General features: G+C 32.0%; 3 protein-coding genes across 4 annotated transcripts; 1 reads left to right on the top strand and 2 right to left on the bottom strand.

The window, feature by feature from the left end:
* Window positions 1-334: 334 nt before the first annotated feature.
* LOC148167253 (uncharacterized) lies at window positions 335-7066 on the bottom strand. Its single transcript, XM_088047676.1, has 8 exons — window positions 6798-7066; window positions 6510-6650; window positions 5954-6458; window positions 5687-5905; window positions 2149-2529; window positions 1857-2091; window positions 1575-1805; window positions 335-1276 (listed from the first exon to the last, which is right to left on the bottom strand). The coding sequence occupies exons 1-8, from the start codon at window positions 6929-6931 to the stop codon at window positions 1206-1208; spliced, it is 1917 nt and encodes a 638-aa protein (XP_087903802.1). The 5' UTR covers window positions 6932-7066; the 3' UTR covers window positions 335-1205.
* A 4915-nt stretch (window positions 7067-11981) lies between these two features.
* Window positions 11982-23036, top strand: nab (NGFI-A-binding protein homolog). 2 transcript variants are annotated; one of them, XM_088048022.1, is made up of 8 exons: window positions 11982-12328; window positions 19770-20196; window positions 20241-20442; window positions 20496-20743; window positions 20795-20942; window positions 21961-22043; window positions 22095-22185; window positions 22607-23036. In XM_088048022.1, exons 1-8 carry the CDS (start codon window positions 12082-12084, stop codon window positions 22832-22834), a joined length of 1674 nt encoding a protein of 557 aa, XP_087904148.1. In that variant the 5' UTR covers window positions 11982-12081; the 3' UTR covers window positions 22835-23036. The 2 variants fall into 2 exon arrangements, with proteins under 2 accessions (XP_087904148.1, XP_087904149.1); XM_088048023.1 differs by having other exon boundaries at window positions 22612-22748.
* A 1314-nt stretch (window positions 23037-24350) lies between these two features.
* LOC148167251 (venom protease) lies at window positions 24351-26460 on the bottom strand. The gene is made up of 6 exons (XM_088047532.1): window positions 26312-26460; window positions 25780-26130; window positions 25557-25695; window positions 25028-25188; window positions 24880-24981; window positions 24351-24823 (listed from the first exon to the last, which is right to left on the bottom strand). The coding sequence occupies exons 1-6, from the start codon at window positions 26379-26381 to the stop codon at window positions 24507-24509; spliced, it is 1140 nt and encodes a 379-aa protein (XP_087903658.1). The 5' UTR covers window positions 26382-26460; the 3' UTR covers window positions 24351-24506.
* Window positions 26461-26787: the final 327 nt, after the last annotated feature.

Raw genomic sequence — 26787 nt, 5'->3', positions numbered from 1 at the left:
ACTTACAACTCTTCTTTTTTTTACCTGGACCTATTATACCATTACGAATTAGAGAGCCGGAAATTCCTATCGTGGGCGATGCGGAATGTTTTCGAAATGCAGTCACGGAAAAAATATTCTGCGCCGATTGTTTTTAAAAATTTTAAATACAGTACAACCTCGATTATTCGTGCACGCATAATCAAATTGTTAAATAAATATATTTTTAAGACAAGACATTTCAACAATGCCAGGAGTTTTTAGTTCTCTAGTTAATATTATTTACATCTTACTGACTTAATTAGTATTTAACCACTAATTTTTTAAATTGTTATTGAAAAATAAAGAAAAGGACTCAAGAATACAGCTTTATTTCTATCAAAGTGAATAAAATATCTCCAATTATAAAAAAAGACAAAATTATTATCCTGAGACGTTAGCAAACGTGTATACATAAAATGTATAAATTGAAATTACAATATCACAAAAATAAAATATTAAAGTCACTTCCTGAACAAATTCGTAATTTATAAGTATTAGGAAGTCACAACAATTATTAAAAATATTTCCAATACGCTGACGTAGACTAACTACAATAAATAGATAATTATTGATTATCCAAAATATCCACTGTCAAAAAATGAACATTTATACACGGTGTCTTGCATAGGGCTAGCTTCCTTAAACATGGAGAAACTTTAAGGTTTTACGATTAAAAAAGTCTAAAATTTTGAAGACATTTATAAAAAGCACTCCTGAAAGTACAACTTTTGAGAACCTCTGTAATAATGAAATTTATCCAGCAGCAAAAGATTTTTTAATTTGTGTCAAAACTCAAAATTAACAATTCAGGGTTGCTATAGAAATTGTATGGTCTCATTGTTGTTGGTTAATTGTGGTTACATCAGTGGTTTCAAAATTTCATTTTACAAAAATGCTTTTTTTTTCGCGTATTATTCAGTTTTGGCCCAGATAATATATACATTTTTTGTTCCTTGAAAACTCACAATGCTTTTCAGGAAGCTAACCTTTTGGGGGACACCTGTATATGGTAACTAAAACATTAATTCGTTATGAAAAATATTGCATTAATGACTACACATCCAACAATTATTTCAAAAAGTAGAAGTCAAATTAATTCAATATCAAACAACCAATTTTTGAACCATTTCATGGCATATAAACTCTCTAGGTACATTGATAAGGCACAAATCATAATTTTACGATTAGTTGACAGATGATCGCAAGTTACCTTCCCAAGCGGCTTTTTCGTTTTGCTTGAGCAACCTCTTCATTTCTGAAACAAGAAAAATTTTAATAACGGTGCCTCTGATCTTACAGTCTATTTTGTTTATTTTGTCATTGTTATTCTCATATTTTTCATCTACTTTATTTTATTTATTTATTTTCATTATTGACTTGTTTATTGGAAAAATATGTCTTTCTTGTTCACTAATTACTATCTAACACAATTTTTAAACTAAAGTTACAGACAAGCTAACAAATGCTTATGTAACAACAAAAAACAATTTTAATTATTTTTTTTACAGTTGGTAGCAATTAAACTCTGAAAGTGTCCTGTAATAATTAATTACCTCTGGCGTTCTTTAAATCCTCTCTCTCCTTAGCGATCTGTTCCTTCGTTAATTTGCTTTTAGTACCTAAATGAGTAGTAATTAATCTCCTAGCAGTCTGTAAGTTAGTTGCTGGACGTTTCATGGCTGGTTTTAAGTCAGATTTGTTAGCGACATCCATGGATATCGCGCTAGCAGCCGTCATCGGTCGAACTTTAATAAGAGGGTTCCTCATGTTTATAGCTTTTTGAGCTGTAAAAGAGTTAATCAGATTATACAGCTTCCGGAAACTTTGAACAATACCTTGACTCAAAGAACCTAAAACTAATAGAGCATGAGTATCATCGACCCATTTGATGTACATCGCGTCGCTGTTAATGTCGCTGAAAGCTTGAACCAAGTCATGAGTCTCTAAAGTTGACGGAAAATTATAAAGTTCAACTATATGTTCTAGTTCTTCAGGGGGTTTGTTTGTATAATCAGAGTAGTCTTCGTTTGCTTTCACTATTATTATATCATCTCCTACTTTATCGACGATCTGAAACAGAATAAATTTGCATTAATATTGCAGTTTAGATTACTTCGTTCTGTTTACCTCTGTTAAAAGTTCTTCTTGAATTTGACCGTTGTCGTCGAAGAGATCTTCCCAATTGTTAACACCATCGTCTTGATCTATTAGCAGGGTGTCGTTCGAATCATCGACATATTTCATTATAGGCCTTGTTTTTCTATTGATGTACTCCTTTGTCATTCTCATGATTTCCTTTTCTTGTTCGTGTTTATTATCTGTAACTTTCTTGTTCTTGTTTATTTGGTTTTTAACACTGTGTTTGTTGCTTTTCGGAGTTCCATTATTTTCCTTGTTTTTAATCTCATTGGTTTCATTCGATCGATTCGTCGTATCTTCGTTCGGTATTGCACTAACATTTTGTTTTTCTACGTGTTTGCTAACTAATTGTTTTCTAACATTCTCGCACTAAAACAAAATCAATCAATTGTTGCTTTATTAAGCTTTACTTTCAATGTGTTGATTATATTTTACACATGTGGTCCGAAATTATGTGCAACTTTCCGTTGGAAATCTATGCAAATTCTCACAATTTTCAGATATCTAATGAACTCATTTAAATTAATTAACTCTGATCTTACACTAGTGAATTCGGTTTCTTTTTGTTCTTCAAAATTCAACTTCCCACTACTATAACTTTGCGTGCGAAAAAGAAACGAGTACTTTTGAATTAAAAAAATAAAGGATTTAGAGAGCGGTAACATGCGAAAATGCAATTTCTTTTTTTTTATCTTTTTTGGGTATTCCAACACCTTTATTAACTTTCAATTTGATATTGGAGACTCGTGAAATTGATCGAGACTCCTTTTCAAATTACTTTTCATTTTGTAACGTAAAAACCGCTGATCTAATGAAAGAGTCGACGGTAATAACCTGTTGAAACTGTTCAGGAATAATTTATAAGATGCATAAAAACAACTCTGAAAGCGAAACTGTTATTGTACCGTACTTTGACCGAAATTTTAGGTCAATGGCAGCGTTCAAATTCTAATTCAGGTCATAAATTTTAACTGTTATGATTGCATCCATTTTTAATTTATAAATAAATTACTTTAGTTTCCGGTCAAGAGTTTATGTCAAGTAGACGTCAAAATTGTATCCGATAGCTCTATAATTTCGCTTTTAAAAAACAAAACCTGGTAAATACAAAAAAACAGTTTGAATAATGGCCAAGTTTCGCGGTCCACATCACCGTTTCTGAGCAAAAATGTTAAAAAATTCCTGCAGAATTCGCTGTGCGCCGCTGAATTGTTGGGGCAGGTCAGTTTCAATACACAAATTGTTGAAAAGTTGAGAGCAAATCGGGATAAGTAATAATCGTGGTAGAGTAACCTGGATTTTCCAGTGCTAAACTGTTCAAATTTGGATTATTTTGATTTAGGATTTTGTGTATTCTTTAAAAGTGTTGTGATGAAGCTAAAGTTACAAAAATCATTGTTTCGTTTCTAATTAAAATTTCGTTTAGATCCACCGAGCAATTCGAAAAAAGTCACTTTACGGAGCAATCTAGATAAACATGAACCTTTTTGAGCGCCTCATTTATTTCAAATAAATTAATTTTTCGCAATACCTAAATTTTGGAATGTGTCTTGTTTTTAAAACCAGTAATAAGTGAAAGTTAAACAAGAACTAGAAGAGCGAGCGTAAACGTTATTGTCCGAACAATTTTTAGGAAACAGTTGTTGAATTCAGTGCCATAAGCGTCGAATCGTTAAAAATGCAGAAGGGTTTTGCCCCATTAGATTTTTATTTTATTTTTTTACAGAATTATAATGTACAGTGCTAACTGATGCTGTAGTTACGAGATCTGTACTTTAGTCGGGTTCACCCTGTATGTACTATCGCAAAGGGTTAACCTCTCTGGGAAATCGGTATATCAGTCTTAGGAAATCAATAAGAAATGACTAGAAAATCCGGGGAAGTCTTAGGATATCAGGGGCATTCAATCGGAAATCAGAGGATATCACAAGAAAATCAGAAAAAGTTAGACCAAATTAAAAGGAAATCGGGACCGATTAGACGAAATCACTAGAAAATCAGAGGACATCAGAGGCAATTAATAGGAAATCAGAGTATATCACTAGGAAATCAAGGGAAGTTAAAATAAATCACAATGAAATTAGTGAGAGTTAGGCGAAATCAAAAAGAAATCAGGGAAAGTTAGACGAAATCCCTAAAAAATCTGGGGAAGTCAGACGAAATCACAAGGAAATCAGGGGAAGTTAGACGAAATTACAAAGAAATCAGGGGAAGTAAAACAAAATCCAAAGGAAATCGGGAAAACTTTGACCAAATCACAAGGAAAGCAGGGGAAGTTAGGTGTATGCCATTTTTGAGAAGTGTTAAGCCCTGTACTAGCCTATGACCCACAACATTTTTATGTAGGATAGGCTTTGAGACAATTCAAGAGAATTTATTCATTGGATTGTACCAGGAATGGCCATTTTGTGTTAAAATACCCATTCTTGTACAATCCAATGCATAAATCCTCTCAGATCTGTCCCAACGTTTCAAAATTTTGACGAATTATGACTTTAAAGTGAGCGGTTTAAAGTAAACGACATGTATATTTGTCTCTCTCTTTCATGGCCTACCCTAAATAAAAAAAAATTGTGGTTCAGATGACAAAATACAAGATTTGGATTATTTATATGTATTTCAGAAATCTTTTGTTCAAATATGACCGCTACAGGTTCTTTGAACTCTACGATTTTTTTATCAAAGCGAAGCGTTTTCGTGCTCGGGGCTACACCTGCGTGTAGAAAATTCAACGCAAAAGATGTAAATAGATACGCTTTACTTCCCGATTCCTCCAATCTTCAGTTCGAAAAAAAAACGTAGACTTTCATTCTAATCGCAAAATTGTGGTAGAAAGTATAAGTGCATTTGAGTTTACTAACGGTATCTTCTGTTCTTCTATAAAATAAACAAGAATGCAAACCGTTTCCTTTATGTTAGTTGGCAACAAGTAGTGCACATAATTTGCGGAATGTGTATGTTATATTAATTGCGTAACATAATTGTCAAGTCTCTATGATATAAACGTTGGTTAATAATTAGCGCTATTATGTCGACCAGTGTAGAGTTCAACATCAGTGAAAGTTTATAATTTTAAACGTCGACCAAACAAAGTTGCACCAAAATTGAACCGTTGTAATGAAATTAATTACTGAATTTAAAACTAACTTTCAAAAATTGTCAAGATGCGGAAGTACTTTCAACAAGAATAGCTAAATTATATATCTGAGTACAATAGAAACTACGTTTAATTACAAACAATAGAATGAAAGATGTACAAAAATTAATTGTTTAAGCGGTGAAGTGACAGCAATTTTAAGCTCATTTATTATTTTCAAAGTATGTAGTGCCAAAATCTCATTACTCATACTTTATACGGTCCAAGAATGTGGTACCTTTTTTGTTGTTTGTAACTACATACTTTACACGATAAAAGCAAAAAATGTTTCGTTAATTTTTTAATTTACGTGCACTTATTTCTTTATGGAATCATGTTAAAATCTAGAGACATTAGACAAAAATCTAAAGTTAGAAAAGTAGTACTCACACAAAAAGTCACGTCATGTTTTTCTTGGCACTCATATATGTAATCACTCTTCTCTACTGTAACTATGAAGAAATGTCCTAATTCTAGCACTGATAGATCTACAATTTCACAACTTTTGTCATCACAAGTAGTATCACACTCAATTTTGTATAAATTTCCAAACTCCAATTCTGACACTGACGTTTGAAAGTCATCCACATATGTGTCAATTAAAAGGGCCTACAATAACAACATTAAAACAGTACCATAATGTACCTATTATCTTACTGAAGTTTTTTCAGGTCTTGTCTGAAGATTGTCAAAATCATATACAGGATATGAGTGGAAGTTCCTTTCAATTTGGTGTAAACATTGTAACTCACTTAACCTCCAATAAATGTTGTTGAGTAGTAAAAAACTGTCGTAAATTTTTATAAAATAGTCATACTCCAACAAGTTGTATTTCTTCAAGTTTAAGATCTTCTGAAATTCACAATTGTGGTGTTGATAGTACTGTTTTGGCAAACATCTAAATTCACATGGCAAGTTGGTAAAGAAGTATGTTAAATTCACTACATCACTCAAACTAAAAACACTGTTGTCACAAGTGCACAGCTCACTTGTAACTTGCTTTCTTGTGTTTTTCTGACAGTCCGACACTTTTTTATCACAATGTTTGGCAGAGAGTTGTGATGCTCTTTGAGCTGGAGGTACATAGAGTTGTCTTTCAGGGCGTTTACGTTTTGAGACTGATTCAGGCATTGTTTCTTTCTTTGGTGGAGTTGTTTTCTTCCTGAAAATAAAGAGTTTTAAGGTTATTTTAATATAATTTATAGAGACTTACAAATGGTCTTTATGACATACTGCGATGGACTTGAACTTGCCTGAAGCTGATGTTATATTGAAGACAGTTAAATCAAATAGCCTCGCTTGATAGCGAAGAGCTTTGAGATAGATTGGTCCCAACGTTGGAAAGACGAGGACACTGAAAGTAAATGAAAGTAAAATCAAAAGTTTTACATAACTGGTGAGATCACAACTGACTTTCTCTTTCTCTACATTACATTCCTTTTCCGCATGCTATAGAACAATAAATTTCGATGGAATTTGCACTTTTTTACGTGGTACTTACAAAATCTTGTTTTTGTTGTCCAATATTGTTTGGAAGTCTTCAATTACACAACAGACAAAATCACGATCACAGAAGATTTTGTTAAACTTTATAGACAAATAATTGAGCACTTCATCCACATCGGGTCCACTCATAATAACGAAAAGTCATATTGTTATTTTGTACTTTGTTGTTTTAATTTTAATAAAATAAATTTGTTAAAACGTAATAGTCAACATGGCAATGTCATTTATGAAATGAAATTGAAAGTTCTAACGGACATGCGTGACATGCGCAGTTGCATCTACCAGGACCTGACTAGCCCAAAAGGCCTTCGTCACAGTCGACCAGTTCACTTATGTATGTATTGTGAATCTGGAAGCAATAATTAAAATTAAAATTCACACAATTAAAATTTTAATTTTAAATGTAATGTTACTTTCTTTTGTTGTTCTTTCTAAATTACAATACCATACCGTGCAAGAAACGACATCCGTAAAAATCCTTGCGAACGTGTCTAAACTATACCGTTTAAGCGTCAAATAATAATAACACAATCCAACAAAATTAAACTTTTTTTTCCGAAGAAGTGTCAACGGTTCTTCATATTTTTTTAATTATTGTGAAAAAAACAGTGAACAAATTCATCATGCTAGCTTTAGTCTTTTTGATTTTCAATTGTTTTTCCAAATTTTGAAGAAGCGATTTTGGCAACAAGAAAGGGAAAATCAAAAGTCAGACAGCCATTTTTGGAATTTTATAAAAAGTGACTCTCAACCATTTTGTACTATATTCTAATTATTTTTTTAGTGTTTGTACAAAATAAATATATCTGTATTGGTTGTTTTTAGTTTATGTATTTTGAAAAGTTTAATAAAATTAAAAGTTTTATAACATTCATAGATAGAACAAATTTTAATGCGATGCCACAGGCGATACGTTAGTTTGTTTAGAAGAGCAGTATATTTGGACATCCCTTGAACGTTTTAAGTGTTATGCAACCAGTTATACCCAAACCACCGCTGTGTTACAGAAGTCACCATTTGTTTTATGAATTATGATATGCAATGCCAATAGTTTGCAAATATGAAAAAAAAAATTGTAATTTGTAATTTTTTTTCTTCTATTAACTTCAATATTCAAGGCACTAAACAATATGATAAATCTATACAAATTTATTAAATTGTATAACAATTTTGAGATGTCCCAAAATTGCCGCAAAGTAAACATCCTACGAAGTACCCATTTGTAATTTTCCCACAAACATTTTGTGTTTTGTTTTTTTTTGTTAAACGCTGCAAAGTTATCTCAGAATTTTTATGCACAAAATTAGAGACCACATATAATGAACACATTATTTTTGTGAATTTTTGAGTGAATTGTATCTGACAACGTATTGCTTTCTATCAATGCTTACGCTTTACATTTCAAGTGTTTACCATGACTAGTATCTACCCAATTGTTTATAATTTCGTAAGCGCAATGTTGCGAAATTATCACGAATAAATGCTCATATATCTTTAAATTGACATAACAAATGCAAATAAGCCTGTATAATTATTCATATATGATTTATTATATTTAATTATAATTAATAACTTCAACACTAGAAAGGGAAAGATGAGGCAAAGATTAAGATAAGTGTAATTAATAACTGATTGAAAAGAAAGAAAATTGGAGTGAATGTTAACTGTTATTGAAAGTAATTGCTACTACATAATATCTAGGCTAAATAATGTTTTCATTTAAATAGTATACAGAGTGTCCATTATATCTATTACCGCCCGAAAATATTTGCATAGGCAACTCATTATACAGGAACTTCCTTTAAGCGGACACCAATGGGGGTCAAGATTTTGTCCGCTTAAGGGAAGTGTCCGCTTAATAGAGAATATACAAATTTTCAAAAACGTTTTTACAATAAAAATTTGTACTTCATAAATAAAGCAAAATTTCTTCAAACCAATAATTCATATTCAACAGTAAAAGATTAATGAAAAACAAGTAGTGCATAAATCTTTTTTGTGTAAATCATTAAACATAAACAATAAACAACAATAAAAAACAGAAATATAATTTAATTAAAAAATTAACCTGATTTTCGTTTGCATTTTTTCCACTGCAATTTTTTTCTAACTGCCTGCTTAATGGAGACTTTTTCGGAATAAATGGTGTCCGCGTCCGCTTAATAGAATGTCCGTTTTTGAGAAGTTCAAAATTCACTAAAGCTTATGGAACCATGCCGAGAAATTCAAAACTGTCCGCTCAAGAGAGGTGTTCGGTTATTAGAGGTGTCCGTTTGGAGAAGTTTCACTGTATATATATTTTTTTAAAGAGCGATCAAAGTAGGAAATCCCACTAATGACAAAAATGACAACGCAAAATATTGAGCCTCATAAGTCATAAATTCACAAAACTCTAGTCAAAGACAAAAGTCATGTTCCGTTAAATACTTTTATCACAAGATATTGATAAAATCGATCAGTCTTGATGTTAAAGATGTTAAAGCCCAAACTCAGACTCATTCTAGCTTATCTTGTAATTTGCTTTTGACTCACGTAGGGATTATCTGGTATAATTTTACTTAGAGCGACTTTATTCCCCGGGATTTTTATAGTTTGAACTGATTTTTTTTTAATTGTTCGAATTCTCGTTGTTTTTTTTTGAATTTGGATGTATTGCCTGCTTTACATACAGACGCATTAAGGTTTCTGACCCTTTCCTAATACGCGTTTTTAGAAATCCAAAGTATTGCTCATTGAAAATTTGATTGCTAGAAGTGATTTGGCACAATTGGCACAATTTTTGCCGTGATCATTGCGGTCTATACTTTAGTTGTTATTTATCAATAAAAGGTTTACGCTACGTAAAATGTTGGGCTTACACATAAAAAAACAGACGTAAACAAATAAAATAAATAATAATAAATAAATGAAATACTTATAATAAATGTTAATAAATATTTTTCCTGCACTATTGTTTGAATCAGAAAAAAAATTCCCACTGAAAAAAGAGAAGGTATGAGAATACTAAAAAAATTATTAACTGGGCACATCCCTGAATATATTAAGCAGCTCGTTCGCTCTCACCAAGTTTAAGGTGACTTTTTTCTCTTTTATTTTTTTAACCCTTTATACATGGTAAAATAAAGCTGTGGTGAATAGTAACAAAAAATCGCCTGCCTTCCACTGGACAAGGCACAGGTATAATCTTGGAGCACAGAAAATAATACGAGAAGTTTTTTCTTCTCAATTTACATATGGGGGAACTAACCGGTCATTTTATGATTTTGTACGAGAGCTATTCTTTAATGTATTGACCTTTGTTTTCGATTTATGTGTGGATAATAGACGTATTCTATTACAGTACGAAAAAAGGAAGAAAAAGGAAAATGTTTATTTTGATTATTGCCATTTTTAATTTTTGTCACACATAAAGAGGGAAATCGAACGCTAATGCAACTCTTTTTTATTTTATTATTGTTTTTGTTTTCTAATTACAACATTTAAATCAATACTTTAATTCGGATGAATTATTTTTTTTTATTAAAACCCATGCTTTTTCTAGTATCAGCCGTTTTAATTAAAACAATCTATTATGCCACCCCTCTGCATAACTTAGCCTAGACTAATACTAATAATACAGATGAGGGGTGAGGAAAAAATGGCTAACCGTTTTCGTGCTTGAATGTACCAAACGTCTTTGATTTTTGTTTTTATCTATTAAAAAATATTTAAAAAAAGATATTTGCTCATTTAACCAACGCAAAATAAATAATTCTTAATTGATTAGAGATATTAACAATGAAATTACACTTAATTGCACGTTGTTGTTAATCAACATAATATTGAAATAATTCTGTCAATAAGTACGCCAACAGAAGTAGAACTTAAGCAAGCTTGAATTTTAACTGAATTTGTCATTAATTGAAAAGTTAAATTAAAAGAGGTCAATTTTTTTCATAATCATCTTATGGCTGTGACATATTCTTACAGTTTCTACACATCGATTTCTTTTGAAAAGGGGTGAAATTTTTTGTATTAATCCCGCTTAGTTCAAATCACACTCAGCGTTTATTATAGCCCTTATTCAAAATGTATACCCTCATTTCAATACGTTAATTTTTACATTCACTGTTAGATTTGTTTCCATAAAAATAAAGTTTGATAAAAGTACATATTACAATTGATCATGAAAAACTTCTGTTCATTTTAAAAACAGGTCATCTCCAGATAAAAAGATGTTTTTACGCAACATTAATACAGCAAACTATGAACTTTCTTTCAAAGAAAAAATATTGCGAAAGTGTTTAAAAAATAGGACTCAAATTAACTTTTGTTTTGATTAAAAAATTAGAGTTGACCCGTTTTCAAAGTGACCGATTCAATCCTATTATTAATTTGTTTTCTAATTAAATAGTTGTTTTCTTCTACAAACGCAAGCTTCGAAACACTTGAAAAAAAAGATACTACATATATTATATGAAATGATTATTACAAAAAACAGGTTTTTTTGTTTTCGTTTGACGTAGATAGTAGCGGAATCAAGAATTCCATTTAGCCTTTTACATTTGATATAATTTTATAATTTAATTATCTGTTGAAATAAAAATTTTACGCTCACAAGATTATGCTGAAGTTTTTCTGATTTGTCTACGGTAAACAATTTTTTGTGCCTACGTCGAAACGAAACGGTGCCAAAAAACTAGTACCAGTATTTTAGTTTTATTAGTAAATACTACTTAATTATTTATTGAATTTATAGTAAATGCTTGTAATGATCTAATTAATTACAATAATTGCATCATGTTCTGTTTTCGCGTCATAAAAATAATACGTTCCTACTTATTAGTAAGATGAATTACAATTATTAAAGAATTAAAATTACAAATTAACCACTTACTATTCTGCTAATTAGTATGGTTTGATTGCAGGAATTCTGAAAGAAGAAATTCTTGAGAAAACGTGCAATAGAGTAAAATACATGTAAAGTACATAGTTACTATATAAATAGAGTGAAATTAATTTGAGCAGTTTGCCGTTTTGTGGGTACATAAGGTAAAGGGTGTAATCTCTTGTCCTGTCCGCATCCCTAATTCTGCACCCAGCAACTCCTTGTGCCCTGCCGTCGGTTCGTAGTGGGGACGAGGGCCGCGCTCTATACTGTCGGAGAGGGAGAAAAATAAACTAAAATCGCCAGGTTTGCTGCAGTTGTGGTTCGGACGGTTCGGAAGTTGCAATCTTGCAACAACTCTACCTCATTCTGCGACTGTTTTATTCCCGCATTTTCTCGTATACTCAATTTGATGGTGTGTGAAATGGACTCCACGAATAACAGCATCGAGGACGGTAGGGCTAACAGTGTCGAGCCCGCCGGCACCACTTCCGGGACTATACTTTCCGGTGGGAATTGTGCCAATGCCAGACAGTCGCCTAAAGTGTGCGTCCCGACGCCGACGCCAACACCGACACCGAATTTAAGCGTAGCTCACAGGAACTCGACGTCACCGTCGCTGTCTAGGAAGATCATGAGCAGAAACCACAACAACACAAGTAATTTCTTTCAAAATTCTTCGTTCACTTAAAGACTCTTTATTCTGGGAATTCTACTTTGCCGATGATGTTGATTCCTTGATTTATTGCCGGCTTGTTTTGAACGAAGACGTGCGCAATAGAAAATTTAGACAATTTTGGCGCCAAAATTCATAACTTTATTTTGTAACAACTTCTCATAACTATTTTACATTTTTAGATGTCAGTGGAAAATATCTTGTTTTCCAATTAGCATCAATAGCAATTCGGCATTTTTTATTATATGCGGAAAAAACTTATTTAAATTACAGTGTGTAACCAGTTTTATAATGTCTGCATAAAAATGCAACTTTTTTTTTGTTTTGTTAGACAAGTTAGACTTCTTAATTTTATATAAGAGATTGGTTAATTGTGTTACATTTTTCGGAAATTTTATACACATAAGTTTGCAAGTGACACTTAAATTTTATTTAATAACATTTATCTTGTTAATTTCTTTAAAATCCAGTACATATTAGGATATTGTTATTTTATTTTTTACAACAAATATCAAAGAACAAAAAGTGCTAGAATTGAATAAAAAAACCTTGAATTTATACGAATTATTTTTAAGCTAGCTAAAACGTATTTTTGAGATGATATAATTTAAGTGTTGGTTCTACTAGTTTTTAAACAAAATTTAAATGTTTACATATTTTTTCTCAAGAAGAACTTTTATTACCATTTATCATTTTCCAACATTTGATGATTAATTGGTTATCAATTGCAGATGCCCTTCTATAATATCAAACAATTATATGTACTGTTAAATAATTGTAACTATGTACATATTAATAATAACAGGCCACTAAAATTGCAAGTTACATATTTGTTTTGTAGTAATTTAAAATCACAATTTAGGCCTCAATAATTGATATTTCGTTTACATTTTCTGATCCTGATTAATTAAATAAAAGCGGAAGAACTAACTTTCTCGGTTTACAGACTTTTTGAAAACTTAAAATTTTCAGTAGACCGCAATATTTTCGTTTTTCCCACCTTTGTTTTAATTACCAGTTTGGTTTTTAGCACATTTTACGCATTCCTGAGTATGAAAAACTTTTGGTTCTAGACCGTAACGTTCCGATCAGAAACATGAATGTACAAGAACAATTTTAAATAATCCGGTCCAGGCTCCACTAATATTCGAATACGTCTTGGAATAACTTTTTTGTTGAGATATTACAGAAGACGTTTCTTGTACCATATCTAGCAAGTTCTTGAGTGACTTTTTTTTTAACGAGGAATTCCTACTTCAATTTCGGAGCGGTCTGAAATCGATAATTTAGTTTTTTCGCTTGGAAGGTTGAAAAATTTGGGGGTAAAAACTAGTCCACAACGAGTTTGCTGCTGCTACAAAAAACTTATTGATAAAAAATCCAAAAGACAGTTTTTCATGCGAGACGGCTCTGACTGATTTCATAGTAGCGACCGAGGCTGCGGTGTACACATTATGTCATAAGTTTTCGACGGTTACATAAATATGTACAAACAGAAATATTTATTCGGTTTGTATTTTCTACCGGCAAGACAATGACGGACGGGTAGTTAATTCACGAAAAAAAGTAGCAGTTCCTTTTTTAGGTCTTATTTTAATTACAATATCATTTGAACATTTATTGAAATTGTAGCATTCTCTATTTTATACCCATCATTGAAATCTTTAGATGTTTCACATATTATGCATTAATTTAGACTGCTTATATTTTTTTTTATATTTTAAACAAGTATTAATAGGGAGGCAAATTTATTATTGTAAAGCCGACATAAATTTACGGCATTAATAAATTAAAAATTAAATTTTTTAGCATAAAAACGTCTTTTATATGTGTGTTTAAAACACAAATTAAAAATACAGGATGTTCTGGAGGTCAAGCGCTACCACCCTGCCGTTTTGTCATGAGCTTTGTTTATTAATTTTTCTTCAAAATCTTTCAATTTCTTTCAACTGGCACGAATTTACTATTACGGCCGGCATAATTAAATTACATATAGCGTGAAGTAGTTGTAAATTTAATATTTAACGTTTTAAAAATGTCCATTAAATGAGTTTTTGTAATTGTGGCATTGTATTCGACGTTGTCCAGGATGCTGCAGCTGAACCAGCTAACAAAAATTCTGTCGCGGAGTGTACATCACTACAGTCGCCATGCCAGAACAAGACAGTTTTTGTTTCAGTTAACTCGATCTTACCTGTAGTTTTTTTGACAAATACCGATAGTTGTGTAGCTTAAACAATTACAATGACAGAGTACAGTACGACCAAATCGTAAGAAACAATTCGTTACATTATTGCGTCAAACCGAAATTGAAAAATAATGAAATAAGCAAAAAACGGCGAAAAGTAAAAAAAGAAATTGTTGAAGCATTTGCATGGCCGGTATTAATAACAAGTGACCTTTCTGAAATAAAATAATGGTATTTTGTTGGTAAATTTTCAATATGGCACCACGAATTCAGAAAAATACCGTTGGGGTTTATGGGGCGTGTTTGCCATTGAAATTTAGCAAATGCCCCTGGGACGCTCCCCTACGATTGGTTGATTTTGCTTAGGGTGGGATTTTGGACCCTACAGGAAACCCTCCGCTTTGAAGACAGATTCAAGGTTATAGAAGGAGTTTTTTCACCATGTTAAAAAATCAACCCTTTGATTTGAATAATGGGAAGGTATGTTGTTGGTAATGATGGGAATTTTTTTTATATATTGTCTTTTAGATATTTAAGGTCATGAGAAAATTTAAAACGCAAAAAAAACGAATAATTTTTACTATGAATTTATTTCGATTCATATTCCTACAAGATTTTAATCTCAGTTGCGGTCATTACATGAAAAAACTTGCTTGGGAGTCCGTTTATAACGTTAAGCTTATTATGTTCACGAAAAAAATGACTTCGTAATAATCTTGGATAAAAACAAACATGCTTTTTTAGTTGTTTTTGCACTGTCGATATTTTAGGTTTGTTATGTAAATGACAAAAAAACTAATTACTTTTAAAGGTTAACATGTATACAATTTAAAAGAAATCAAAGAAAATTATCTCATAACCCATTAGGAATGCAACGTTTTTATATCATCATCTTATATGTACAAATAAATTTACTTTTTATTCGTCTGTGAAATCAAGTCGTTCGAGTTTTTTTTATATAAGCAAAAAACATGCATTTCTGTTTCTTTGCTCATTTCAAATAATAACATTCTAAAAACTGACGAAAATTATCGACCAAAACTTTTTCAAAACCTACGAAAATAATATGGAACGGTCAGTGACCCATATATCACTACGTATCATTTTCCTGGACTTCCGGTTTTACCAGAAATGATCGATCAGAACCTGTTTTAAATACCAATCTTCCGATCATGCAATATTTCTGGGACGTTTCTTATAGGTTGCATACTTGTTTTTGACATATATCCGCCTTGAAACTTGTTTTAAATGTATTGTATCGTAATTTACATTTATATGCAATAAGAAAACGTTCTTTTAAATCTGTTGAGAGGACCTATTCATGTCTCGTAATTAGCACAAAATAAAATGCTCTTTTACCTGTTTCTAAACAGGTAGGTACACTCCCGAAAATGATTCTATTTTATTTTCAATTTAAAAATTGACAAAATTATTCATTTTGTCATAATGTTTTCTAATAAAGGAATATCTTTTTCAAAGAGTTAATAATCTTCGGAAAACTGTTGTTTAACATAATATATTATTCATTTACAAAACATACAAATCATATTACTTTGCAGAATCTTGGCGATGTGCGTAAATCGAATTTTCCTATAGTACTGTACTTAATAAGTTTGTTAATGGAAGATCCATTTATTTTATTTTAGGTTACCTAAGGGAAGTGCTGAAGATTGAGTTGATACCTTTCAGTGTTGAAGTTATCAATTTCTTTCATTTTTCTCGCACAAAGTGAACTTCAAGTCGAATTTAAAACTTTAAAATTGCAACTGCCCATTTAGTTACCATTCTTGCCAACTGTCACGATTAGGATATTTTGTTTTTCACAACCTTAGTAATTTTTATGTTTTGAAAATGGATATTATACAATACGTTTTGCTTTTGCTCATTTAACAAGAAAATAAAAAGAATGATAACTTAAACTATCTATTAATATTAGTTTGTAGCACACAACCCTAAGAAATTAATAATCTCAGATGTTGCAAAATAATACATTTCCGTCAAAATTTTGATTTTTTTGGGTTGAATTTGAAAGGATCTATGTGTTAAATTGTGCACGAAAGAGTTTTTGTGGGTTAAATAGCCTTTTATGTAGAATACAATGCATAAATCCTCTCAAATTTGTCTCAAAGTTCTAAAATTACGTATTATGACCTTGATTTACCGATTTAAAATAAATAGCATATAGGTATGTATACAGGATCCGACAAAAATTCTTTAATTTTTAAGATAACATTTTTGAAATTTTGCGTAATCATGTACACCCATATAATCCGTTCAGAAAACATAAAAATTAAGAAACCTTGGGCTCTTGGTAATTTACAGTCTACTTAGCGATCTACATAAATTGAATTGAATCTTGAATATTGAAGATTGTTATTAATGTCAGATCTATTTATTTTATTTTTGGTTACCTAAGGGAAGTATTGAGGATTCAGTTGATACCTCTCAATGTAGAAATGATCAATTTCTTTCATTTTTCTCGCACAAAGTAAAATTCTAGTCAAAGAAATTGGTCCTTTTTTCGACTTTGTCGCTTATGATGAATGTCTTGATAGCGAATGGACATGCCAGCAAGAAATCTGCTTAATCTCAATGGGTCAATCTTACATTTTTATTTCCGGGTTTTATTGCATTTCACCTAAGCCAAAATTTTGTTTTGTAACACTCTTATAATTCACAGAATTGAAATTGGTAATTGTGTTTTGTAAGCGAAAAATAATATTGTCTAAGAGTCAAAAAAGACAAAGAAAATTGAGAGCGAAAAGAAGCAGAAAGCAAATGTGCTATTCTGAGCCAAAAAGAATAAATCTAAAAAAAAGACTTTTACAATAAATAATTTTTATTAGAATTATAAATATTCATTATACCAATTTACAATTTTGCAATTTTGGTAATCCCCTAGAGTGTTTTAAAATGGTGCCCACTATTAGTTAAGAACGGTGCCAACTATTAGCAAAAAAGGTGCCCATTATTAGCTGAATACTGTATCTTGTGAATTTTGAAGATTTTTGAGTTTTTAACAATATCTGGAGGTTTAAAACTATTTTTCGAACAAATTAAAGTTTTTCTGAGGAAAATGACAACAATCATACAGGCGTAGAACAAAAATTCAATTTTATACAGCGTTTTGAAGTTGACAAATCTGCTAATGGTGCCGATTATTGGTAGTTATACCCTATGGGATTTATTGTTTGAATGAAATATTCAATTTCAAGAACATTTGTACCGCCACTGACTAATCATGTCAAATGTGACAAATGTTTGTTTTTATTCTGATTGGTTAACTATACAACCTTATAACTTTTACAAGAAAAGCGAAAAAGAGAAAATTTTCACTTGGACCTTTTTCTGTAAACAATCTAATTCTCTAGGTAAGAGTTGTTGCTTTAGTTATATAACACCCTGTATAATAGTTTCGGCTATTAGCAACTAAAAGTTAAACAACTGTTCACTGAATTGCGCTTTTGCCTACATGTCGTTAACGAATTTGTTGCAATAATTTTCCTTTCATAATGAATCTTTTGTAAGAGCAAACTTGTCCCAATTTTACCTGCGCAGTTTTTATAGTCAATACTCTACTTACGCGCATAATTAAATAGGATGTTTTTTTTGACCCGTAAAAAAAGGTCTGATCTGTGCCCGGTAGTGTGAGAAAGGGTACGGACTTCTGGAAGGTCCGAAAAAAAAACAAAAGGACCGTAAAAGATGTACCTGGCGGTTTTTATAGTGCGGGTGCTCCTTTGTAGGATATTCAAATACCGTATGCCCTAAGTATGTTGACATACCGTGTTCTTGAATATTAAATAGTCTGACATGCGTAATTTTTTATTATGTTCACACGATAAATGAAGTGGCTCTATCGGAAGTAGAATAAGCCAAATCTTTAACCCTTCGGATATTCACATCGTAGTTTTTTACGAAGATTAAAAAAACGTCTTTGATGTCTGACTTTTTTGAGAGGCTGAGAAAGTTTTAAGCGGATTTTAACATATCATGAAAACGTCTTGTGCTTTATTATAAAATCCCTTTTATTGCGCAAGCTCGGAAAGAAAAAAATCACCCAAACAGAGTTGCAGACACGACGAATGCAACGACAATTGAAGAATCGATAAAAGTCAGGTCAGGGATGAGTTGAAAAACTTGCCACAATACTCCAAGAATCTCCAGAGAAGGATAATTTGCGCTGTATTCAACGATGAAGGTGCGAAATCGGTGAAATTGTGAAACTCTTTAGATTTCAACGATTGATTAATGATTACAATACATATTAAAGATAAAAACATTTTTATAAAAACTTTCTATAATTTTTACTCAATGCAATGTAATCCACATAAAAAATTAATGGTATTCGAAAAAAATCTGTGACTCAGAAAATGTATTGCTTGATACTAAGAATGTCGCAAATGTAATCTAATTATATTTATTAAATAAAGTTTATCTGCGTCAATAAAATCAATATTAGGCATTAATAAAAATGTAAATTTGCTTGTTTTTGTTTCTTTTTTTGCAATTAATTTTTTAGCCTTGTCTGAACCTTGAAGCGAAAAACGTTATTTGTTAAATTCTATAGGTGCTATAATAAAAATAAACCAATAAATAACCCGATAAATATCCTAATGATGCCATGTTGTTTGTTCTGCTTCCTACATTTTACTTTTTCTGGCGATGTTTTTTACCTACTCCGCGACGTTATCTAATATTGTTTAACAAATTAATAAAAATGACATTTTTGCTCATTATACTAACGATTTCAATGGCAATTCTCCTTTAAAATGACTGTTTAGCGAATTTAAAAATGTGAACTGTCAATGTTTTTATTGTTTCTTTCCATTGATTTCAAATAAAAATTAAAGAGTTTTCTATATTTCTTGACAAGCGCAAATGTATATTTTATACAGTGGCGGCCAAAATGAAGCCACATTTCTCAAAGATTGAGCTGTGTAAAATTGACTTTTAAAGTAGGCATAATAATAATTATTGTAGGCTTAACAATGACATAATTAAAACAAAAGAAAAAATTGACATTGATGCATACAGCATCCGCAATCTACAAAACACATTTCCCCTTGTAGGTTAATAATTATTGAGTGCCTATTATTAGTAGTTATGCTAACTTTCTATTAGTAGTTCAAAAGTTAATTTTTTGTTTAAAAGCTGAACCACTTTATATTGGCCGTGACTGTACCACAATCTGAGAATATTGACCATTGACAAATTTAAGATTTTGTATTTTCAGTCTTCCCCACATCGTACCCTACAAATCTGGCGGAATTGCAACTGTACAGGGTGATGCAAAATGCTTCATTGTTGCTCTACTATGATACTCTTCTCGAAATGGGCGGCGACGACGTCCAGCAACTGTGCGACGCTGGTGAAGAAGAGTTTTTAGAAATAATGTCTCTCGTTGGTATGGCTTCAAAACCACTCCACGTACGAAGATTACAAAAGTCCTTACAAGAATGGGTTACAAATCCTACCAAGTTCAAAATACCTTTAGTGCCAGGAGAAGATTTCGAAATAGAATTATCCAGTCCTAGGATAACTAGCAATCATGGATTTTATTCAGTTGATAGCGGTGATAGTAGAACAATTTATTCACCATCTCCTGGAGATGTTTGTGCCTTACCTCCCATCGCTAGTCCTGGGTTAACACTTACTAAAAGGTACAAATCTACTTCTTCTTCGTGGAATGAACTTTTTGTTCCAGGCCTTATTCACCATTAGATCCTTCTTGTCCTCCTTCGTCTAGTTCGAGTCCTGGAAGTAGTATATCGCTACATTCGACTCCAACTTTGATCGACTCGCAGATAGGCAAATTGGCCGCCGCTGCTGAAAGACTGAGCAAACATTTGCCCCAATTTGAACCAAAATCCCACAACACCAAGAAGAAAGTTTGTAAAGAATTAGAGGTAAATTCTCACAAAGCTTCTATGTTCTATGTTACCAAATTACTATTTTTCAGTTGGTAATGTCAATGCCCGAAAACGACCCGCGTCGTATGGATGAAATTCGACGTTACGCTGCCATTTACGGCCGTTTCGATTGCAAAAGGAAACCAGAAAAGCCGCTGACATTACATGAAGTATCTGTAAACGAAGCAGCGGCCCAAATTTGTCGATTCATTCCTGCTTTGTTGACAAGGAGAGATGAACTCTTCCCTCTAGCGCGGCAAGTAGTCAAAGATTCCGGTTGTTACTACTCAAAAACGCAGTAAGTTTTTATTATAAAATTCGTACAACTTACTTATTTTAGAAATTTTAGATTGTCAACAATGTACATGCACAAAAATTTAGGTCATGATAAGGAAATTTTGGATTCTAGGTGCAGTCCAAGAATCAATGATCTCGATGGTGTTTTAGCAAAAAAACCAAAACTTGAAATTAATTCGGATGGAGATGAGCAACGGCAGGTCAGCCAATATAACAGACAAAAAAAACCACAACACACGATATCATTAATTTAAAAGACTAATTGCAAAACAATTTTATTACTTTTAATGCACCAATGTGCATGCTGTATATTTATTGATGCTTTTGCTTTACGGTGCTTTTTTCAAGCTTTAATTTTTTGCGAAATCTTGACAGGCAAATATTGATGCATGGTCGTATGATATGTTAACTTTGAAAAGTTAGATTGCAGAGCTTACGGATTTTTATGGAGGTGAGTCTATTCAGATAGACACTCTAACTTGCATATTGGGACAACGACAATTACGCTTTATACAGAGTGTTCCAGAAAAATGAAGTAGTACCAAAAGGGGCCAAACTTAAGAAGCGTTTTACTTATTTTATTTTCCTTACAATTTGCTTGTTTTTGAGCAAATTAGCTAAACAATATGCTCAAAAATCACTAGAGAGTATTTTAAAATGGTGTTACATTTATGGAACACTGACAGCTTTAAATTATTTTCCAAATTATTTTAGCTATAATACATTATACATCCATGTTTGTTGTGTAAAACCAATAATGTTTACGCTTGAAGACAATATTTTTGTAATTAGTCTCACCATTTTTCTAGTCATTTAAAAGAATGTTATTTATGTATTTAAACAAAAAGGGAGAAAATTTGGTGGAGTTTTTAAGAAACATGCAATATAAAGTGATTTTGTCCCTTTTTGTTCCTTACCTTTTGCAATAATTTTATTATTAATGAATAAAGTGATGGGTCTATTTCCGAATTGTCTTTAAGGGTAACTGCGCTTTCGCTTTCAGCTTTTTAATTGGGTAAGTTGTCACTTGACTTAATTGCTTTTTAATTAATGCTATAGAATTAATGATTTCGCTTCATTTTTAGCATGCAGGTCGTTTAAAATGAGGTAAGGAAGGCATTTGCTTGATAATCTTGCTTGGCACGTTTTTCCTGTAGATAAATCACATTTTAAAATACAATTTTCTTGTTTTTGTATGATATAAAGGTATTATTCTAGGAAAGTTCGGAAGAAAATATCGTCATGCGAGCGTCACTTCATTCCTTGTTTCATAACCACACAAAAAATCATATTCATAACAGGTCTGTTAGTATAGAAACCGCAATGTTTATCTTATAAATACACAATTTTAGAGATAATTCCACGCGAAGATCTTCCTTAGCTATTGAGTTTGAAGATGGAGATTCACATTTTTCTTTCAGCAACTCGAATTCGCCTTCCCAGGTAGGCAACCAATTATACAAAATTCGGCAACACATGGACGCCACCAAAATCGCAAAGATAAAAATTTGCAAATTTACATTGGCTAGTAGTTGATCAAGCTCCAGAATCTGACGCAAAAAATTGTTATTTATTATTGTTTGTTATAATTTCATTGTTTCAATTAACTTCGAAAAAAATATTTACATATATTGATAAAAAAGTTGCGATTGGTTTCATCAACCCTTTTAAGGCGACGCGATGCCAAAATTGTCGGTGATAAAAACTAAATTTTTGCGTCAGATTCTAGAGCTTTGTCACTATCAGCGCATGCAAATTTTCAAAACTTTATCTTTAAAATTAAAACGACGATTTTGGGGGTGACCATAAGTGTTACCGAACCCTGTGTATATGTATGACCACATGATCATGTCATTATTTGTAGAATAGTGGTCACGACCAAGATTCATATTCAGGATCAAATTCTCTTCATAAAAAAATAGACGATTCGAATGATGTTGATGAAGATTCAAGGAAACTTTCACCAAAAGTCCAAATCATTGCATCCAGTGGGGATAATATAATAGCTGTAGCCAATCCGGCCTTGGCTATGTCTCCGGCGATAATAACACCTTTAGTTGATTCAAGAGAAAGAAATCCGGAGAAGGACTGACTGACTTATAATTTTGTGATTCCTTTAGAAGTGTTAATGACTGAAATAATTCTCGACTTGTTGAGTTAAATGCTAGGATATATATTTATTTACTCTTTTTATATCTTTTGTAATAAATGTTTTGTTGTACGAACTGTCTTGCTTATACAATCAAATACTTTAAGTTTTCTATTAAATCACATGTATCGTTTATTTTTCAATATACTAGGATTTCTGTTGAGGGTTTTCTTTTTTTCTACCTATAAAATTAGTTTGAAAGTTTTTGTACATTCATACACTGCTCCGCAAAATTAACGCAAAATCGACTTAGTTTCTAAAAAATATATTGACGGTTCACATCAACCCAAAAAGACTTAAATTTGATAGAGCATTTTTAGGACATTCCGAAAATGCAAATTAAAGTGCAGCAGCAGCATTCAGAACTAACAATTTCATTTTCCGATTTAACATAATGTGGCAAAAAATCGGCACAATGTATAAAGCTACCTCATTTATTTTGAATACGGCATTTCAAGGTCATAATTTGTGACAGTTGTGGTGCTCTACAACAAATTTAAGAGGATTTATCTATTGAAAACAATAACGAACAGGTCTTTGGGTGTTCCAGTACTCGTTTATGTTCAATCCAATGGATAAATCTTCTCAAATTTGCCGTAGAGCTCCACAATTTTCGACCTTGAAATGCGGTATTCAAAATAAATGAGGAGTAGGTATGTATTGTGCGATCAAGAGAAAAGTCATCCTCAGTTTGCTATCAAATTTCCAGTCATGTGTTTGATTGAAGAAAGAGTTGTTTCGGTCTAGTAATTTGACGTTGGCAAACTGAAAATTTTGCAAAAATTTTAGTGACGATTAGGTTTAAATCATATTGCGAAAAGTTATCTTGTAAAAAATTAATCACAACACGTTCTCTTGCCTTCGTTTTTTTGGGTAACTGAGGTAACTGAGGATAAGTTTTTATTTGATCTCTCCATACATATTTTTTGTTTTGATCGGAAAGTTTCAAGTAATTTAATTAAATTAAAAACGTCGGTTTTTTTTAGAGCATTTAAATGCTCTAAACACGATATTCCCAAACATGAAATCATTTTGCAGAAAATGGCTATAAAGTCGGAAATCCTTAATTTTGCGCAAATACGATAATTAGTTATTACATCACAGTACAATTTTTTGATACACTCTGCAATTTAGCAGTAGCAAATAAATAATTTGCTGCAATAAATGTAACCTTGTTGTGAGATAGGAAATATACTGATATACCCAGATATTATACAACATAATTGAACAAACTACAAAATGATTATTTGTCAAAAAACAGGTTAAGTTCATAAAAATATTCGTCAGGAAGTCGAAGTATTCTAAATATTGTGCGAACCGACGCGGTATTTCTAATTATAAACTTGATTTCTTGGAATTATCTCATTTATCCTTGAAATAGGTAATTGGGAACCACACGGGTTATACTGACTCATTGTTTGTTAAATTTCTTCTCACACATAGAAATTAAAATTCATAATTCTTGTTTTACTGCTAACTCAGATGCGACTATATTTTTATTTAGAATAAATAAAAACTCTCTAAAGTTTCAAATAAATAGGACAAGGCTCTGACATTGGCATTCTTTAAATATATTACGATAAAAATCACATAACGCTTCAATATTGTCTTGAATTCAGATAATATTTCTTTGAATCCAGTCCAAAAAAGCGGTCACTCTTGTGTAAACTCCAGGATATCCGGCTTCTGCACAACGAAGTCCATACGAGACGACACCAATTTGGTAATACCAAGTTACCGCGTTCTGATCACCTTGACGATGCATCAGAGGACCTCCAGAGTCTCCTTTACAAGCATCTTTACCACCGCGAAGATAACCCGCACACATTACTCTGTTATCAATAACCGATCGATTACCATACGCTTGACTACACCGCTGGTTATCGACGATCGGAAGTGTCACCTCCAGTAAAGTCGGGCTACTTGGACCATCTAAAGAAGCAAGTTTTTTTAACTATTAAAAATATATTCGATAGCCCTAAACTTACTAAATGAAACAGTACCCCAACCGGCCACTGTGGGTATAGTTGTCCGATAATCTTTTGCTATAAGATCATCTTCGATGGGGAGACAAACAGGCCATGCTGTAGCTATGAAAAAACGATACAATTGGGAGTGGGGCAAAAAATAACTTACTTTTTCTGGGACTTTTAGCTAATGTAAGGATAGCGATGTCACTTGTAAACTGTACAGAATTGTAATCTTCGTGAACTTTTGCTTGTATTAGAGGAATTGTTTCCGGGTCTGCACCATCCGAGTCGGAGTACAAGTCCAAGTCGCCCACGCGAGCTATGTATCTGAAAATAATTTTTAAATTCTTTGTGGTGTTACGTAAGTCATAATTGTTAACAAAACAGAGCATAAATTCTTTAGTTTTCTTTAATTCAGCACTTGTTATTCAATTTAAATTAAATACAGTCACGATCTGCGCCTTGATTAGTAGCACACGCTAATGCCGAAAGTATTTAGAATGACAAACTTATTATTCAACGCCTGATGTATCTACAAGTAATGCACTTGAAGTACATATTCTACAGGTTTTTCCTTCATGCATAGAATGATTCATTTCAAAAACAGGTTTATTTTAAGAACATTCTATATAATTATTACAACTATCAATTTCGAAAAATTAATTCAAGACGTTAAAACAAAATTTGGGACTTACAAATCTTGTCGATTGTGCACGCAATGTGCTGCCGTCAGAATGTGTTTATCAGTGATCAAAGTTCCTCCACAAAGCCATTTAGGTGAGTCCGGATTTTTGGGATTTTTGTATCCCAAAGCTACAATCCACGGGAATTCACCTTAAAAAATCGTCATCAGAGTATTTGAACAAGCAACGAAAAATCAATTATACCTCATGGTCTAATTGATCGGTATGTATTTACCTAATTTTGCGGGTTGGCCATTGATGATTCTTGTGTTTGTTATATTGCTATGTCCACAATCCGGTTTTCTAGGAAGATTGTAAACACTGTTAGTTCTAGGAGTACGACTTATCGGATTTTGGGTAGATGGAGAGGTAACTACAGGAGTTGGTGTACTTTGTTGTTTAGATTGAGGACAACATACTAAGGGAGTATTCCCAATGTAACCACAAGTGGAGGATCTCAAGAAGGTGCGAACTCGAGGATTGTTACTTTGGGTCACTAAAAGATTCATTAAATAGGCACAGTTGTAGATGCTTATACATAAACCATATTCTTCGTTTGGGGTTTCACATGGAACACCTTCAGCATCTGAAAAAAAAAACATTAAATCAATAATGATACATAATAACACATAATAACTATTATTTAAACATAAAACGTTCATAAAATACAGTGATGTACTTCTCGGAACATTTTTATCTCTTGCATTAAAATTTCATTGATCACATCCTGATCCAAAATATATAAGAATTTCTTTAGTTTTTCTCACCCTGTCCGCTAATATAGCATATTCCAGTCAGAAAAAAGACCAAAACGAATGGAAAAAAGACACACCGCATTTTGTTGTTTTAAATCTGATTTACACACGCATCACACGAGAGATTAGCGAAATACTGGACACAAGTTGATGAGAAGTGGTTATTTCAACATAATCACTGATGACGTTTCAGATATCATGGTCAGCGAAAGAAGGACGTTTCGTTTTCTTCATTGCATTTTTTGGAAAAGCACTTCACTTTCCGAGAAAGGTAATGAAATTCCGTGTGACCTAAATGGCGAAAATTTGAGCTGTAACGCATCGGAAAGTCCAGGGATATATTTAGGTATACAATTATAAGACAATTGTACCTCAGCAAGCATTTAATGGTAAATGAAATTGATAAAAAATCTTATTTTAAAAATTATTCAAGCTGTTTTGGTAATTTCCATTAGCAACACGAATGTTAAGAGCCTCTTTTTCTGAAG

Source organism: Gnatocerus cornutus, chromosome 10 (genome assembly GCF_029298725.1).
Source record: "Gnatocerus cornutus isolate USDA-ARS CGAHR chromosome 10, icGnaCorn1.1, whole genome shotgun sequence".
In the NCBI taxonomy this organism is placed as follows: Eukaryota; Metazoa; Arthropoda; class Insecta; order Coleoptera; family Tenebrionidae; genus Gnatocerus; species Gnatocerus cornutus.
Note: the sequence above shows the minus strand (reverse complement) of the source record. Positions and strands in the feature narration are given on the sequence as shown.

Bases quoted from the DNA above. Each gene is read 5' to 3' on its own strand.
- LOC148167253 (XM_088047676.1), bottom strand. From the start codon at position 6,931: ATGAGTGGACCCGATGTGGATGAAGTGCTCAATTATTTGTCTATAAAG. The intron at 6,459-6,509 runs GTAAGTCTCTAT...CTTTATTTTCAG, and splicing joins GTATGTCATAAAGACCATTT to GAAGAAAACAACTCCACCAA. The intron at 1,277-1,574 runs GTAATTAATTAT...TTCTTGTTTCAG, and splicing joins GGATTTAAAGAACGCCAGAG to AAATGAAGAGGTTGCTCAAG.
- nab (XM_088048022.1), top strand. From the start codon at position 12,082: ATGGTGTGTGAAATGGACTCCACGAATAACAGCATCGAGGACGGTAGG. The intron at 20,744-20,794 runs GTAAGTTTTTAT...TAGAAATTTTAG, and splicing joins TGTTACTACTCAAAAACGCA to ATTGTCAACAATGTACATGC. The intron at 20,943-21,960 runs GTCAGCCAATAT...GTATTATTCTAG, and splicing joins ATGGAGATGAGCAACGGCAG to GAAAGTTCGGAAGAAAATAT.
- LOC148167251 (XM_088047532.1), bottom strand. From the start codon at position 26,381: ATGCGGTGTGTCTTTTTTCCATTCGTTTTGGTCTTTTTTCTGACTGGA. The intron at 26,131-26,311 runs GTGAGAAAAACT...TTTTTTTTTCAG, and splicing joins ATGCTATATTAGCGGACAGG to ATGCTGAAGGTGTTCCATGT. The intron at 25,696-25,779 runs GTAAATACATAC...CGATTTTTTAAG, and splicing joins TGGCCAACCCGCAAAATTAG to GTGAATTCCCGTGGATTGTA.